At 40.8% G+C, this 18,547-nt stretch overlaps 1 protein-coding gene across 1 annotated transcript in view; it reads left to right on the forward strand.

Moving 5' to 3' along the window:
- Window positions 1–18,547, forward strand: part of ITGA9 (integrin subunit alpha 9) — a 589,864-nt gene that overhangs the window by 288,444 nt on the left and 282,873 nt on the right. The window contains exon 16 of the mRNA XM_033930560.1: window positions 14,154–14,303. Coding sequence (XP_033786451.1) covers window positions 14,154–14,303 — 150 coding nt within the window. The remainder of the gene's footprint in view (window positions 1–14,153; window positions 14,304–18,547) is intronic.

An 18,547-nucleotide genomic window follows, 5' to 3' on the forward strand; every position in this document is an offset into this window, starting at 1 on the left:
CAGAAAATACTTCCTACAGCTTGGATGTTTGAAAGTTGAAAAAATGTTGATAATGTTCTTTTAATTGAATCCTTCTGTTGCCTTTCATGCTTATGTTGCATCTTAGACTAGCAAAACTGGGTTCAATTTTCAGCCAGCATGGTCACCAGGTTAAGTTAAGTGCTGATGCATAAGTTTATATGCAGAGATGTTAACCTAAGCAGATAAATTGTCCATTTAGTGTCTGAATATCACCTTTGTCTAGATATATTTTAGGGACATCTCCGCCTGACCCCTAACCTAGCTCATATTTATATGGATAGTATCCAGTCTCTTCATGATTTAAATGGCCCAGTACTATATATATATAACTTAAATCTATGGATTAGCAAACAAAGTTAGATTCTTCATTAGCAACGTAATTGGAACCGACAGGTGGTTGAATAATCGAAAAGTCGGATAATACAGGGAAAGTGGATAAGGAATAAAAGAGAAGCATGTTGAAAGCGTATTTCAAAAGCGGAAACGATAATAAGAGTTTACAAACTTTAATGTGTCCAAAATCTTACCTAGCACTGCTGACTTTTAACTAAGAATGATGGCAAAAAAAGAGAGAGAAACTTGCACGCATCTCATTAATGACGTCTCTGCAGAGACGTTTCTACGTCCTGGTTAAAAGTTTGATCGGACTTTGTTACACCCTGAGGCAGCAAGTTAGTGAAACGCTGGCCATCGTCGGTGTACCGATCAACAGAGATAAGTTGAAAGTTTCTTTCATCTATCAACTTTGCATAGACAGCCCTGCTTATAATTTTTTTCATCAGGGAGTGTAATGGAGGTTTTTTGCCAGTGAGGTTACCACCCAACCACCTGTATCCACCATTGTGGTGGTGGGAGGGCATTTGTCTGAGGCTTTTTCCTCCATTTTTTGAAACACACCCCTTTAAACTGAAGCAGCACTGCCTACATTCGTATATGACATTATCATCATATTTTGTGAAAGTGTGGTTTATTATATTATTGATATTTCACATATCCGAGTTCTTTTGGGATAATCCAGAATGTTACATAAATGAAGGTTGGATAAGTGAGACGTCTGTAATATGGTTCACTGGCAGTCAGTGAAGCACAGCTGGCTCTGAATACTAACCCATAAGAACATAAGAATAGCTTTACTGGGTTAGACCAATGGTCCATCAAGCCCAGTAGCCCATTCTCAAGATGGCCAATCCAGGTCACTAGTACCTGGCCAAAACCAAATGAGTAGCAATATTCCATGCTACCGATCCAGGGCAAGCAGTGGCTCCCCCCATGTCTTTCTCAATAACAGACTATGGACTTTTCCTCCAGGAACTTGTCCAAACCTTTCTTAAAACCAGCTGCGCTATCCGCTCTTATCACAACCTCTGGCAATGCGTTTCAGAGCTTAACTATTCTCTGAGTGAAAAAAAATTCCCTGGAACTTCAGCAAGTGTCCCTTAGTCTTTGTAATTTTTGATGGAGTGAAAAATCGATCCACTTGTACCCGTTTTACTCCACTCAGGATTTTGTAGACTTCAATCATATCTCCTCTCAACCGTCTCTTTTCCAACCTTTTTAGTCTTTCCTCATATAAGTGGAGTTCCATCCCCTTCATCATCTTAGAAAACCCTGGCCTAATATACCGACCCCTAACATTATGACGCCTACCATTGCCTAAGTCGAGTTAGACATGATTCTATAAACAAAGCCTAGTGGTTGATTGACATCTGCTCCAAATGGGCAATCTGAAGAAATTGATAAAGAAATGACGGCTGAGATTAAACACAACTGCAAGGGAGGCAATGCAGTTATCATGGGTGACTTCAATTACCCAGGGATAGACTGGAACCTAGGCACTTCCGGCTGCGGTAAGGAAACCAAGTTCCTGGATGCAGTGGGTGATTGCTTCCTGGAACAACTTGTCAAGGAATATATGAGAGGAAATGCAATTCTGGACTTAATTCTAAATGGACTACGAGGACCAGCGCAAGATGTAGAAGTAGTAGGGACGCTGGATAGCAGTGATCACAATATGATCTGCTTCAACCTGGTCACGGGGGCGAAACAATGATCCAGAATGACGGCCATGGCACTGAACTTCCGAAAAGGGAATTACGAAGGGATGAGACTCATGGTGGGGAAGAAGATTAAGAAGAGGATAAGTGCTGTAAAAACGATAGAGCAAGCTGGGTTCCTTTTTAAGGACACAGTCACTGAGGCGCAAAATATATATATACCGTGTATCAACAAGGGATCCAAGAGGAAAAAGAACAAGGAACTGGCGTGGCTCACTGTAGTGGTGAATGAAGTTATCAGAGACAAGAAGGTTTCATTTAAAGAATCGAAAAGGTCAAAAACGGATGAAAACTGGAAAAAGCACAAGCAACATCAAAGCAGGTGTCATAAGGTGGTAAGAGGGGCCAAAAGGGACTACAAGGAAAAAATTGCCAAGGAGGCGAAAAACTTCAAGCCATTCTTTCGATACATTAAGGGGAAAGGACCCGCGAAGGAAACGGTGGGGCCGTTGGATGACCATGGAATAAAGGGAGTGCTGATAGAGGACAAAGCCATCGCCGACAAACTGGAGCAGGGGGAGTTCTGGATCTGCTGCGGGTGATGTCAGGGGTTGGGCGGAGTTACCTCTCACCACAGCCCCTCATCCTCTGCCTCCTCTGCTGTTCTCTCCCTTCTGCCTCCTCTGTCCACCTCCTCTTCTCTCCCTTCTGCCTCTCTCCGCAGCCCGACTTCTCCTGCCTGCCCTGATCTATTCTATAAAGCAGTGTTTCTCAAACCTTTTTAGCTCCAGAACACTAAACGGAGCAAATGTTTTTCACAGCACATTATAATTGAAATTATAAAATTGCAAAACCAGCAAAAAATTAATTTTGAGAGTTACCGTATTTATTTAAAGTTCTTTAAGCTATGTTTGAATAATTGTAACAATGATGAAACTAAAGTAGATAGAATAAAATTGCTAATCAATACAAAGGATGTGCTTGTTTTTGAAAAAAAATTAACTCAAAAGGTGGCTTGATAGTCCACCATCATCCACCATCTGCAGTTAATCTTTTTTTTCCCCCCCCCCGATTTAATTTCTATCAGAGCTGAAAATCCAAGTTTGGAAAGATAAGAAGATCCAAACGGTAACAAAGCCTTGATTGCTTTGTTGCTTGTTAGGATAACTACTAAATAAAAAATGAAACTAAAATTACTTGCTATTAATTTTCAAGGTCCAATCACATCAAAGAATGATGCTTGTATCCTTATGAATGCAGATGTTCATAACACTGACAGACTCTTGCGTAGGGGGAAATAATTGCATAGGATTTGAACTCACAGCCTCAGGGTGCTGAGGCTGTAGCTCTAACCACTGCACCACGTACACCACATAATTTTTATTATACATGTCTGATTGTATCCCGCATAGAACCATAGATAATGTAGGCTATAAATATTTTAGCAGTGTCTCTCAAACTGTGTGCCTCCACAGTGGTGTGCCCCAAATTGATTCTGGGAGACAAGCATCATTCTTTGACATAATGGGTTCTTGAAAATTAATGGCAAGTAATTTTAGTTTTATTTTTTATTCAGTAGTTATCCTAACTTGAGCAACAAAGCAATCAAGGCTTTGTTACCGTTTGGATTTTCTTATCTTTCCAAACTTGGATTTTCAGCTCTGACAGAAATAGAAAAATAAAATAAAAGAACGACTGCAAATGGTGGATGATGAAATGCATGTATGCTTGTCTACTATTGAAGCTCCAACAGACTCGATCCTCCTTAGAAACAAGCCACCTGAATGCTAACTTTGATCCTCAGATGCACCACTCCACGTTCAAACCATTTCATCATGTTAAGCTTGATGTGCAAAATCTTCCCTGGACCAGTTCATTCTCAATAATTTAATGAGTTTTAATTTGAAATACTGTAATTTAATAAATAATTATTTCTTAATTTACTCTTAGTTGTAAATACTTAGCTTTAGTTTTGTGGTCACTGTTAGGGACTGCTTTGCCAACATGTTTTGCGACAAATGCTTTTTCAAGGCTGGGTCCCTGTTAGGAAACGCAGCTGAATTAACAGGGCACACATAACAAATGATAAAACAATCATCAAAACTAGCTTTTTGTATCGTATAAATCTTTCATAAATATTTTCCTACCTAGTGGTGAAATGCCATCGATCTAGACCACAACTTTATACAAGTAAAGATGGCGGCGGTTTGGTAAACTCCCTTTTTAACACCCCACGTAAAGAATCAGCTGAGAGTGGCGTGCTGACGTCATCTCTCTTGTTTGCTTGCTGATCCACGGAGGAGAACATTTTATTGAGCCATGTTATGACTTAATTTGCACTCAAAAACAAGCACATCCATCGCACTGATTAGCAATTCTGTTCTTCTATCTACTTTAGTTTCACTGTTTTTTACAATTACCCATACATAGCTTAAAGAACTTTAAATAAATAACTCTCAAATTAAATTTCTTGTTGGTTTTGCAATTTTATAATTTCAGTTATAATGTGCCCCGAAAAACATTTGCTCTTTTTAGTGTGCCTGGAGCTAAAAAAAAAGTTTGAGAGACACTGCCCTAACTTATCAATGCCTGATTTTCTCTCATTTCTATTCTTTTTTCCTTTTGATCTAGTTTATCTGATCCCTTAATTTTCCTTTCTCTTGCAATATCTTTATTTTTATTTTACTGTTTTAGGGATCCTTTTACAAAGCTGTGGTAGAAGTTTCTACTGCGAGCTGGTGAGTTAAATGCTCCGATGCTAATAGGAATTCTGTGAGTGTCGGAACATTTTCCTTGCCAGCTATAGAGACTTCTAATGCAGTTTAGTAAAAGCCAGCATTGGTTATTTCATCTTTCTGTGCTGTCTTTTTGGTTTCTTCTTCCCTAACCAGCCATTTTTCTCTTTTTTCCACAACACCGTTTTCCCTGCACAATTTCTTTGTCACTTTCCGCATTCCATCCTGTGCTACCCCAATCTTTCTTTTTTCCTTCCGCTACTTCCTCTTTAATCTTCTGTCTTCTGCAGTCTCTGCATTGTTTCTATCTCCTCCCTGCTTTCTGTCTTAATTTTTCTCTTCCTGAAGTCTTTCTTCCATTTTCCTTGCATATTTGTTGTCTATATTTGTCATTTTGCCTACTGCAGCTTCCTCTGTCACTTTGTTCCTCTCCTGCATCCTTTTATGCCGCCTCCCATAGTAGAGGAGGGGTGTAGTGGTTAGAGCAGCGCTACCTTAGCACCCTGAGTTTGCGTTCAATTCCCACTGCAGCTCCTTGCGACTTGGGCAAGTCACTAACACATCATTGTCTCAGGTTCAAAATAAAGTACCTATCTAAAATATGTAAACTGCTTTGATTGTAACCACATAGGAAAACAGTCTATCAAGTCCCATCCCCTTTACTCTTATCATTCACTTTCCACCCCCTCTGCTGTTTGTTTTCTCTGATGACCTTAGTCTGATGTTTAATAATGTAGGGTCGGCAAGAGTATGTAGGGTTACCAGGTGTCCGGATTACTCCGGACATGTCCTCCTTTTGAGGACATGTCCTGGGATCTGAACGGCTTTTCAAAACCCGGCATGCACGGATTGCCTCCTGCCCGACCACAGCAGGCAATGGGGGCGGAGCAAGGGCAGGACTGGGGTGGAGATGGGAGGGCCAGGGATGGGTCTAGGGTGTTCGGATTTTACGATCGTAAAATCTGGCAGCCCTAAGATTATGGGACCCTAGGTGTTCAGATGTCAGACTGAAGTCAGCAGAGGAAGCAAATATATGTATGAAATACTCTTCTCCTGCCAGCAAGAGAAGAGAAGTAGGTAACAGAGAGGAGGATAGACCTGTGGGCAGAGGTTCATGTTTAAGAATCCTAGTGGAGCTACACTACTTTGACACAGGAAGGACTTTGCTGCAGCACACCAATGTGAAGTGGTACATTAGTGAGAAGTGTTTCTTTGTGACATAGATTCACTAAACCTTCCGATCCTGTCCTGACGACCGTAAAACCAATTTTACTGGTTCTGTGATCGTTCCCCAACCCCGACCCAATTCACTAAAATGCTGCCCGATCAGTCTCCTGCCCAATCTGATCCACCCATGCAAATGAGGGGAAATGGAATGCAAAAGTAGGAAGCCATCGATTCACTAAGCAGAAGAAACACTGATTGGGTTTGCCAATCTGACAAGAAGTGACTGCTGAGGACCAGTCGCTTACTATCCTTGCTGACTCTCCAGCCCTCTTCCACCCCGAAATATCAGTATCAAGGTTACAACCCCATATAAAACATCCATCAAAGTTAAAAATAAAACTGTAAAATATCTTTACATATGCGTAAGAATTCCTTTTTATATGTTCATGTTCTGTAAAAAGCGCATTGCGAGTCTGTGGTTTTAACCCGCGGGTTTAAAGCGTGTTCTGTTCGATAATCTGGCCGCACAAAATAATTCACTGCGTCGGTCACAAATCATTCCTTTTTTTAAAATGTCCAACTCGTAGGGCCAGCAAAAGTAAACTGCAGCCACCCCTCCCCCTTTCTTTTGAGCTCGCTTGTGCTTTGCTGCCAATGACGTGCGGGAATAAACCCCACCCTCTAACTACGTAGTAAGGGCAAAGAGCTAGCGCATGCGTAAATTGCATCAATAAACAACAAGGATACTCTGCGCATGCGTTTCGATCGCTCTTACAGCGATCGGCGGGATCACTATAGGGCGTGCGTCCGATCAGATCATTTGCATGTAGAATCTGTAGTGAATCGGTCGCTCGGCAAAACTCGGCCAAGAATCGCCCAACAACAATCCAGATTGGTAAGTTTAGTAAATCTAGGCCATAGTGTCATTTAGTAACCTTAATTATAGCAATGTGTACCGTGGTATAAGCACTTTAAGAGAAGTTTCAGATGTGACGAGTTGCACTGTGTGGTACATCATCTTAACTTTGTAAGCATGCCTGAGTAGAATTTATTTTTGTTTGTTTCAGATGTAGTACAAATAAAGTGGTACAATTAAGAATTTATTTTTTTTTCAGTGAAACAAAATAGCACAACATAACACTTTTTTTTTATTCCTCAAAACCTTCCAGTTCTGTGCGACAACAAAATTGGAATTGATGTGGGCAGCGAGCTTTGGAGAGAATTCTCTAACTTAACACCAAAGATCCGATGTTCTAGCAGATGCAAGCAGTAATTAGACTTTCCATTACAAGCCTGGGTGTCAAATGTTCTCCTCTTTTAGACAGAATGTGTGCTGGATGCAGAGCTGGGGTGACGTGCGAGTTTAAAATTATCTTTAATTGCACCTAGTTAGACACTGGGCAGCAGGCCTCGCAGCAGAAACCATTTTTGCACCCTTGTTGTACGACCTCATCTAAAACAAACCCCCCCAAAAAGTGTTCCTTTTTATGAAATGTAGTTGGTCAAAAGCCTGAGCTTTCTCTCCTTTCTCCATATCTACACTACAGTCCCCCGGATCTGCAAAATAAGCTGTATCTATCAGTCGTGGAATTCATTTAGGATTGCTTTGAAGCCAGTGTGAAATGCAATGTGAAGGAAGCTGAATTAAAATCATACTATAAATGTCAGATGCTTCTCTTTTCTCCCTCCGTTTACAACATGGGCCTATCGTCTGAGCGCAGCTATTTTTAGCTTCACTTCTTTCAGAAGAGAGACTTATTAGGTTGCATTGAGGCCTGTGAACACAGCAGTTGGTCTCTAATTACTTGGAAACAGGGGTGTGATTTTCAAACTTTTCAGTGTTATAGGCGCTTGGAAGATGATCCCAATTTTTGCACTGTCTGAGGTTATACAATAATTAGAGGAGGGATGTGTGCAGCTGATTGGCAGACCACAAAAGCAACTTCACTACGACTGTTTAAAATGTTGGGGTTTCTAATTGTTTTTCTTCCATGTTAGAGAACCTTAAGAAATTAACAGACCATCCTACCATTGTTAGCATAGAACCTTTTAATAATAGTGCAAAGTTCTGATAGCTATACTGGTCCCAGAAAAAAAAAAAAAAAAAAAAAAAGGATTATTTGCAGGTTGTGATACTTTTTTAGTGAGCTAATTAAAAAGATGGTGATGTACCTGAGCTTCTAAGACCACACAAGTGTTTGATACCAAAGTCTTCCAAATGTTGTCTCTTTAGTACAAGCCTGATTAAAATATGCAGTGGAGACATAAGAACATAAGAATTGCCGCTGCTGGGTCAGGCCAGTGGTTCATCGTGCCCAGCAGTCCACTCACGTGGTGTGGTGGCCCTTAGGTCAAAGACCCTAATTCACCTTATAGCTTCTCAGGTCAGTTGTCCTCTATATGAATATTCCTGCTAAAATTGTTACTTGTTGGATGGGCGTGCAGTATCATGCTCAGTTGCAAGAGCCACAAGCTGATCTTGCTTGCATTTCTTGCATATGTTACCACCAGATTATACCTGACAGCAAAAGCAGCAAGAGAATGCCTGCAGTTCTGTTTCTCTGTCCAAAATAGGGCTTAGGAGAGCTCAGGACAGGTTTTTTTTCCCACTGAGGGGAAGATTCTCAAAACTTCAATGTGGTTGCTGGTTAAATTCTGAATCTGAATATCGATTTAGCCATCCATTTGTTAGTCGGCACAACAGGATATTCAGTAACAAAGGCCGGACATAACCAGCTGAATATCTCTTAACCCCCCCCCCTTTTATGAAGCCAGGTTAAGCTTTTATATTGCCAGCCATGGCGGTATTATCTCCGACACTCATATAATTCCTTTGAGCGTCAGAGCTAATATTGCTATGGCCAGCAATAGAAAAGCCTAACGCGGCTTCATAAAAGGGGGGAGAGTCTAATTTCTCTGTAGGACATTTGTTTCTGTAAATAGATATTATGTTTCATATATTCAAAAAACCTCTACTGAGCAAAGAGCCTCTTAAAAAACATATATAACTCTCCCCCCCCCCCCCAATAAAAGAAACTCCACAAGCATTTGACAACACAACCATCAGAAGAAGACTTTTACAAAGAGAAAAATATTATTAAAAAGAAAAGAAGATTTGCTTAAGTCAGGCTTTGCATGTTCTACTTACACACATAAGTAATGATTTGCTACTTGTACAAGTAAATAGTGGGTTTTGTAAAACTGCACATCTGAAGGGAAGCAGTTAAGAAGCCAAGATCTGAAACTCCTAACTTTGTATTTCTCTTTGCCCTCAATCACCTGAGAAGTTAGCCAGGGGTTATGCATGACTTGAAGCAGATGTAAATACCAACACTGAAATTATTTGTGCTCTACATGTATTGTTATTATACTATATGGAATACATACATACTTGGAGGACTGTCCAAACCATACCCAGATAGTGCTCTGCCCTCTCTATGGGTCTCTTTAATATCTTCAAGCTGTGGCTTAGTTGCTGAGTTAGCCTACTTTTCAATTTTGGATTTAGGCAGATATGCAGGTATCGTTGCCTTTTGACCCAGTAGCTGGTAATGTTCTGCAACTCAAAAATTGTTTGCCAGTGGAGAAATTCTAGTTAACTGAGAATGGGTATGTCAAAAATAGAAATTCTTTAGGTAGGCAATGAGCTTCCCTCCCTTCCTCCAGGTATTTTGTTGACTCATCAGCAATAGTGCATGATTTACGACAGCGTATCACAAACTGTGCCTCCTGAGATTTCAGGTGTGCTGCGAGAGGCTGAGGAGGAGAGGCACCGTGCCGGCTGACTGCCTACAGGACCTGACTCTTGTGGCGAGGAGGCCCATCCTGTAGGCAATCAGCCGGCACCAGCCCCTCTCCTTCTCTCCATGTGTCTTCCCCTCCGGCACTCCCCACTGGTGGCTCAGGGCCAATTTGGAGGGCCATTTCGCATGCGTGGAAGTCAATATGATGACATCACGCATGCACGTGACATCATTGCGTCGATGTCCACGCACTTGTGGATGCCTTGAGCCGCGGCCACTACGTTTAGTGTGCCACGGCTCAACAAAGCTTGCGAGACATTGGCTTAGGAGTTTGTTTCACTTGGGACTAATTTTGGGGATCTGATCCAGGCAGCATTTATCCCAGCATCTTTTCCGTATTATCTCAGCAACTTTATTTCTTGATATACCACCCATTGGGCATGCTATATAGGTGATATACAATGTCAACACTGAATCTTGATTTGAGCAACATGAGCACATACATGCAAAGAAAAAAAAAATGGATATGACCCAAAAGTTAGCCCAAATATACTTTGATCAGTAGTGTAATGAACCCACCAAAATAAGGGGAAAGCCAACACAAGGACTAGAGAGCAACAAAAGGAACTCAACTAAGGGAAGCAAGACTAAAGGCTCCTTTTACTAAGGTACGCTAGCGTTTTTAGCGCACGCAGGATATTACTGTGCGCTACGCCGCACGCTATGCAGCTAGAACTAACGCCAGCTCAATGCTGGCGTTAAGGTCTAGCACACGGGGCAATTCAGCGAGCGCTATTCCGCGCATTAATGCCCTATCGCAGCTTAGTAAAAGGAGCTCTAAGGGTAGTAAATTTTATTCATTCATAATGTCCCCCTACCTAGGGATGCCCAATGCATTTAGAATGCTTCTTAACTGTTTAGTATCTGTGGAAATGAGTTGCAGGAAAAGTATAGGTAAAATTTATACCTAATGCTAAGCACTGCTGCCTCATAGATATTTGGGTACGCCTAGAAATATCAAGGAACATCCATATTTGCTTCTCCAAGAAGAACTCAGATCTGTAATGGAAAAAGAAACAAATTGTCCAACCCATCCATATCTTGTTCAAAAACATTTGAAATCAAGTGTGTTCTCTCTCTCTTATAGAAACCTCTTCCCCCCCTCCCATTTCAACAAAATTATCAGATTTCACAGAGGCATTTATGTCCTTCTTCTTCTCTGGTATATAATACACCCACAATGTTGATGACCATGTCTTGGCGAGAGTTTTCAGAATACCCAAACAGTATCTTTTCCACATCTCTAGGGAAGAAATATGAGATAAATAAGAAAAGTGCAAAAGCTTCAAGTTTAAATGCGTTTGATAAATTTCAAAGGTTTCCAAGAAGGCAGATATGATCATAGAATCTCTCATCAAAACCATTCTCACAGTTTTACATTCTTTCAACTTCCTTTTCTTTCATTCTTTTAGTTACACAGCCTGACCCTAGAGTATAGTTATAATATTTCTATTTTTTTGTAGCGCCTCCAAAATATTTTTCAGCTTCTCTCAGCAAAAGGTTAACCGAATGAATATATGACAGGGCCAATATCAGATTGTGAAGCCTTATCAAAGATGCATTTATGCAGTTGTGAAGAATCTTGTGCCATCTTTAGGACTGTTTTGCTGATGATGAAAATACTGAATTTACTACTCTAGATTAAAAGAGGAAGGCTTTTTATAACTGGAAAACCATTGTCAAGCCAGAAATAGTTTCTTTTGGTGGTTTAAAGTAGATGTATATTAGTAAAGTTTATTTGTGTTTTCAGATTGTACGCCACCTAGGTATTTACATTGTAGTAAACAGATGGTTAATAACTGCTGTGAATAAATAAATAAATATACAGTCAAAATTCCATATATATGCAACCTCATCTAGTTCTATTCAATGTTCTTACAGGATCTTCGGAATGCAATGCGGTAATCTTTCCTGCATTCTGTTTTTTGAAAAGACGTCTTCAATCGTCATTGATCCTTTCTAAATGTTTATTCATATCTTTTAGTCTATTAAATTTACTTTCTTTTAAATATTCTTAAAACATTGAGCCAAAGCACTTCTCGTATTCTGCTGAAGCTCTTTCGGCTGGGGACTTCTACCGACATGTTTCGCCCCCCCACAGGCTGTATCAAGGCTGTCCCCTCATATATCTCCACACTGTCATCAAGCCCTCTTGCGAACAGGTACTCTCAAGGTGAAGGGCGTGTCCTGAAGGCGCATGTAGTCGCTTTTCTTCTTGTGAGTGAAGCGGTCGATTCGGGGTTTACAGCGGAAGTTTGGAGGCCATATAGGCTGGTACCATGTCACGGAAAATTTAAGGATAAAGGAATCAAAGAGTCTATAAATAATTTTAAATACTATACTATAGATGGCCAGAATAGAAAAATTTGATATGGAAATAGTGGCTCAAATTGCCATGCACACATGTGTTGAATCTACATGTATAAACACTGCTATTTCTATACATAGATGATTCTAAACTGACCTCCTTCGTGTTGAATTATGTGTTGAAAGTGATGAAATGAAGAAAGACTTGGAAACAAGCATTTTCCTGTCCAGGGAAGCATGGTTAACTAAATATTAGGAGTTGTTTAGATGCCCAACAAAAGCCTAGCTTTTCTATCGAGCCGTGTGGGAGCCTTTTCTTAATCTGTGTGCTAGCTGTTTAATATGGCTTTTAGTATGTATTAACAAGAAAGCACATTAATGTTAACATGTACTAATTGCCATATTAAACAGTGAAGATAGATAATTGCCATTGTGAGAGGGGAATGGAGGAAATGGGTCTTACAATTAATGTGAAGGCCATTAACATAGTAGCTTGTGAAGTGTAGCTAACTGCATTTTTTGTTACCAGCTGTGAGGTTAACATGATAATAACTTTGGTCCGATATTCAAAACAATTTTGAACAGTCAGGAGAAGCTCTTGGCCATTTAAATCACCTATCTAGGGCTAACTGGACATTTTCAGTGACACTTAACTGGATACTGCTGCTGCTGAAAATGCCCGGTTAGCAGCTAAACCAAAACTAGCTACTGTATTTTGGAGGTGTGACGTTGGTATGTAGGTGGTTAAATTTCAATTTTCATCACTTAACCAGCTAAGATAACCACATATATAGGACATAAAACACAGTCATGTCTTCTGCGGTTCTTTATAACCAATTAAGGGTTGAATATCGCTATGTTTTCACTGGCTCCGTATGCTTGTAAATTCGGTGCCAGAGCCCAGGCATAGCCTGGCATTGAATTTCTGGGTCATAAAACTGGTGGCAAAAATTTTAACACACGTTAAACATTTAACACGTTAATCACATTATTAATGCATTAACCCCCTCTTTTACAAAGTTGCGCTAGTGTTTTTAGCACCGTTCGTGGCGGTAACACCTCGGATGCTCATAGGAATTCTATGAGCGTCGGAGCTTGGTAAAGGAAGAGGTAAATGGGCAGCCCTATTATTTTGATAATTTTTCATTAAATTTATTTTGATATGCTATGTCAGGGGTCCCCAAAGTCCCTCCTTGAGGGCCGAATCCAGTCGGGTGTTCAGGATTTCCCCAATGAATATGCATTGAAAGCAGTGCATGCACATAGATCTCATGCATATTCATTGAGGCTATAAAGAACCGCAGAAAACCCGACTGGATTCGGCCCTCAAGGAGGGTCTTTGGGGACCCATGTGCTATGTCATTGGTAATGATTTTTATTCTGTTTATTGTAATGACTCATTTATTGAGGTTCCTGAATATCTAGTGATTTTGTTGTATTGTGCCTTGAGCACTTTTATAGGAGGCATACCATAAAATAAACTGTTGTTTAGATTTAGATCATGCCTTTTTCAGTAGTAGCTCACGGAAGGTTACATACATCTATGCTAGGTTATACGAAGCTAAGTTCAAGTTTCAAGTTTATTAGGTTTTAATATACCGACCATCAAATAAATATCTGGCCGGTTTACATTATAATAAAAAATATAGATAAGAAAGAGGAGTTAATATATTCAATATTTAGAAGTACAAACAGTGTATATTAAAACATAAACAAGACAAACTTGATTGTGAGGGAAGAGGTTTGTGGAAGGGTAAAGTTACATTGTTAAGAGAAAAGGGAGAAAGAGGGAATGGGGAAAAAACATTTGGGTGGGGAAAAAGTCTTTTAAAAATAATTTTTGAAGGTTAAATAATTAAAAATAACAGAGAAAGTAGATACTAAACTGAAATAAATGCATCGCGGAATAGAAAAGTCTTTAGGCCTATCTTAAATTTATCCAGTTGTTGTTCGTCGCGAAGAGGTTGTGGTAAAGAGTTCCATAGCGTTGGAGCAGAGACAGAGAAATTTATTTTCCGTGTATAGTAAAAATGTTTAATAGAGGGGATCAGAAGGAGATTTTGATTTGTGGATCTCAGAGTACGAGATGTAAGTTATCTAACCCCTGTGCTTCTCTAATCTTACAGCGAAAGGTCAAAGATGTGATATCACCAATTGTATTTGAAGCAACATACAGTTTAGGGGAGCATGTGATTGGAAAAGAAGAGAAGGAATTACCTGCCCTGAAACCTATCCTCCGATGGAAGAAGGGTGAGAAGATAGCCCAGAGGAACCAGGTCAGTTTTTTAATACCATAATTTATCCATATAAGTTAAGCATTTTTTGAACCATGCTAATGCATTCAAGCTCAAATGCTTCAAATGGCAGCATATCCTTCATTTGGACAACTTATGGGGCTCATAATCGAAACGGAAATACGTCTAAAAACTGGCCTAAATCGGCACTTAGATGATCAGTGAGACCGGTCGTCCAAGTGCCGATAATCGAACTGGATATTAGACGTATTTAAAAATGACCTAGGCCTTCACAGTGCTGCTGAACGACCAGAGCGAAAAGGGGCGTGTTAGGAGGAGTGGTGAAGGCGGGATTTGAGCAGGACGTGGGCCGTCCTAGACTTAGTCGTAATGCATGTATAACTGAAAGTTTTACAACACTGCCTAGACATAACCTGGACGTTGTAACTTAGGCCATCTAAAACCAAGTCTAAGTCACAAGAAGGTATCCAAAGTGACCAGATAACCACTGTAGGGACAAAGTACAGACCCCCACACACTGCCCCAGTGATCACTGACCCCCATAAAAATCGTAATAACAACTTTACATAACTGCCTCCAGAACATCAGCACCTGGCAGCCTGTCATAGGAAAGCCTAGTATAGCTGCACAGAAGTAGTTTAAGTAGTCTTGGGGGTGGGTTAATGAATTATGGAGAGGAGGACCCAGGCCCATAAGCCACTGCATTCATGGTGAAACGTGCATCCCCCCAAAAAACCCCAAACCCTTTTGTACTACCATATAAGTAGCTCCTGTAGCCATAAGGGCTATTGGGGTGGTAGATAGGTGGGTCTAGTAGATTCTGGGGGTGTTTTGGGGGACTCACCATGACCTATAAGGGAGCTGTAGTGAGATGTGTATATGGGACCCTTTTTGTAAAGTTTACAGCAGTGCCCTGTAAGGTACCCCACTACTCTGGTGCCATGTCTGGGTGTCCAGTCCATCACTTTTCTGGCCCCTCCCACACCCAAAAAGTATTTTTCTAGGTGTTTGTGACTTGGACAAATTTTTGGACGAAAATGGGGTATAAAGATAGATGACTTAGCGGTCTGGGCGATCAGATGGCTGGACATACAAAATATTTTGGACATATTTTTCGAAAATGGACCTTTTCCTGTGTCCGACTTTGGGCGATTTGCGACTTAGGCCAAAACGTATTTAGCCATTTCTTTTGATTATGCCCCTCCACCTGTATAAAGTTATTCCTTCTATTTCTGTCTTTAGGCTTGAACACATATGACAAGCACTTAAATATCATCAGTCTCTTTATAACTTCCAGTATCTGTATTGGATCATTCCTGATCAGTAGCGTAGTGAGGGAGGTTGGCACCTGGGGCGGTAGCACTTGACATCCCTGCGCTGTGCATCACCTTACACTTATCCACCTTAAACCTCATTTGCCATGTCCCGGCCCATTTCTCGAGCGTGTTTATGTCACATTGCAGGTCTTCGCAATCTTTCTGCATCTTCACTACTCTGAATAACTTTGTATTGTCTGCAAATTTAATCATCTTGCTCGTTGTACCAATTTCCAGGTTGTTTATAAATATGTGGAAGAGTACAGGCCCAAGCACCAAACCCTGCGGCACTCCACTCGTGACGCTTTTCCAGTCTGAGTATTGTCCATTTACCCCCCCACTCTCCTATCTACCAATCAGTTTTTAATCCACGTGAGCATTTCACCCTCGATTCCATGGCTTGCATTTTTTTCAAAGTAGTCATTCATGCGGGACCTTGTTGAACACCTTTTGAAAATCCAGATATACAATGTCAACCGGGTCACCCTTGTCTGTCCGATTGTTTACTCCCTCGAAGAAGTGCAGCAAGTTCGTCAAGCAAGATCTTCCTTTGCTGAAGCCGTGCTGGCTGGTCCTCATCAGATTGTGACCGTCTAGGTCAGGGGTAGGCAATTCCGGTCCTCGAGAGCCACAGGCAGGTCAGGTTTTCAAGATATCCACAATGAATATGTATGAGATGGATTTGCATGCAGTGCCTCCTTGAGATGCAAATTTATCTCATGAATATTTATTGTGGATATCCTGAAAACCTGACCTGCCTGTGGCTCTCAAGGACCGGAATTGCCTACCCTTGGTCTAGGTGATTAATGATGTGGTCCTTTATCAGTGCCTCTACCATCTTTCCCGAGGTCAGACTCACCGGTCTGTAGTTTCCCGGTTCTCCCTGCGAACCTTTCTTGAAGATCGGCATAACATTTGCTACTTTCCAGTCTTCCGGAATCCTTCCCGATTTGATTGACAGATTAACTATTAGTTGGAGCAGTTCAGCTATAGCCTCTTTCAGTTCCTTGATTACCCTCGGATGGATGCCATATGGTCCTGGGGATTTATTGATTTTAAGCCTATCAATCTGCCTGTCAGTTTCCCGTCTTCGTTTCCTACTTATAGCCTGTCAGTTGTGTATATCTTCTTCGGTAAATACAGATGCAAAAAAATGTGTTTAGTTTGTCGGCAATGGCTTTTTCCTTCTTTAGCACTCCCTTTATTCCATGGTCATCCAATGGCCCCACCGCTTCCTTCGCGGGTCGTTTCCCCTTAATATATTGAAAGAACGGCTTGAAGTTTTTTGCCTCTTTAGTTATTTTTTCCTCATAGTCTCTTTTGGCACCTCTTACCGCCTTATGGCACCTTCTTTGATGTTGTTTGTGCTTTTTCCAGTTTTTGTCTGTTTTTGACCTTTTCAAACGCTATGCAAAATGTCTAAACTCAGATTTAGACGTCATATTGAAAATGCCCCTCCACATGTCTTTATGAAATAGCCTCACAACCGGCACTAACATGGCCTCTCAATCTAAACAACCTGTTATAAAATTATCTGCAAAGACCCTGATAGAAAAATGTCATGTTGTGTTTATCTGCTGCTTCCTCCCTTTCTCTGTCTTATTCATCCTACCATTTGTTTCTCATTTGTCTTATTTGGACCTGAACTTCATGCTTGACTTGACTGTATTGAGCATTCTTTCCCAGGGTCTTTCCAGAAATACACAACGTGCAGTATGTGCTTCTTATCTAGAACTTGAGCTATTTCTGTTTCTTTTTCCTCAAGCCAGTCCTGTTGTTTTCTCTTAACAAAGCTAAGAACATCAGTACTTACAGAGTAAGTTATATCATGACATTTACTCCATGTCACTTCACTGTCTAAACCTGTGAAGCTCAGGTGCTGTGAAGTCTCGTTTTTGCATTCTTAGAACATTAAGTTTAGGGGTGTTTAATTTCTTTGAAGGTCTTTGGATGTGATGCTGGTTTTTCAGCTATACTTGGAGTGACATCTCACTTCTATCTAATCTGAAATAATGTCATCAATCTGCACTTCTCATAGTGTGGGTGAATTTATATCATGAATGTCTCACAGAGGAGGTCTTGTACGTGTTTAGCTCTTGGCGCATGGTGGGGATTGCAGTTCCATGTTCAGTGCGTTTGAAAAGAAGCAATAGGCCGCTTGAAAATGACTTTGCCGATGCCACGGTACCCCAGCACTCTATTCCATGAGGCTACATCACAGCCAAATTTGTTATTGAAGCCACCAATAAGTATCAGTTTGTCATTGTGAGGGATGTCCTTTACAGATCTGTCCAGCTGCTTCTAGAGAGCATCCTTGACATCAATATGAATCATTGTAATGATGTAGGCAGTAATGATTATGGCATGCCCCATTCTTGGAGATTCCTTTGATTCCTTTTAAAAATGCTTAAACTCCTCTCCCATCTCCACCTTTCATTTACTCTTTCTATCCTTTTTCTGCTTTGTTCTCCCTGCTACTTCTCTTTTTCTGGTTTTTCACTGTCTTCTCACTTCTGCATGTTCTCATGCTGTCCACTCCTGGTCTTCCTCCACCTCCTATATCCTTACTTGTTTTTCTTGAATACACATATTTGTCTCTAATCTCAACTGCTATAGTCAGCTGCATTGACATTCAGTACGCAAGTATGAAAACAATGATTCAGCCAATGCTTCTGTGGTCGACCTTCTCCTTTCTTCTGTGTTTTTCCTTCCTAAACAGAAACCCCACAACATAGAAGGGATAGGGCAGTGTGGGAACTGTGTGCATGCTTTGGTTGAACTCATATATATGTATTGAGTAGGTAATTTTATACAGAGCTACCTAGTGGTGTAGTGAGGGTGGGAGGTACCCTCCTTCTGTGCTGCCCCACACCACACTTGCGCCTTCCCCCCGGTACCTCTTTAAATCTTCACCAGGATGAGCATCTTCTCATCCAACTGCTTGCACTA

This window comes from Geotrypetes seraphini, chromosome 2 (assembly GCF_902459505.1).
Source record: "Geotrypetes seraphini chromosome 2, aGeoSer1.1, whole genome shotgun sequence".
Taxonomy (NCBI): domain Eukaryota; kingdom Metazoa; phylum Chordata; class Amphibia; order Gymnophiona; family Dermophiidae; genus Geotrypetes; species Geotrypetes seraphini.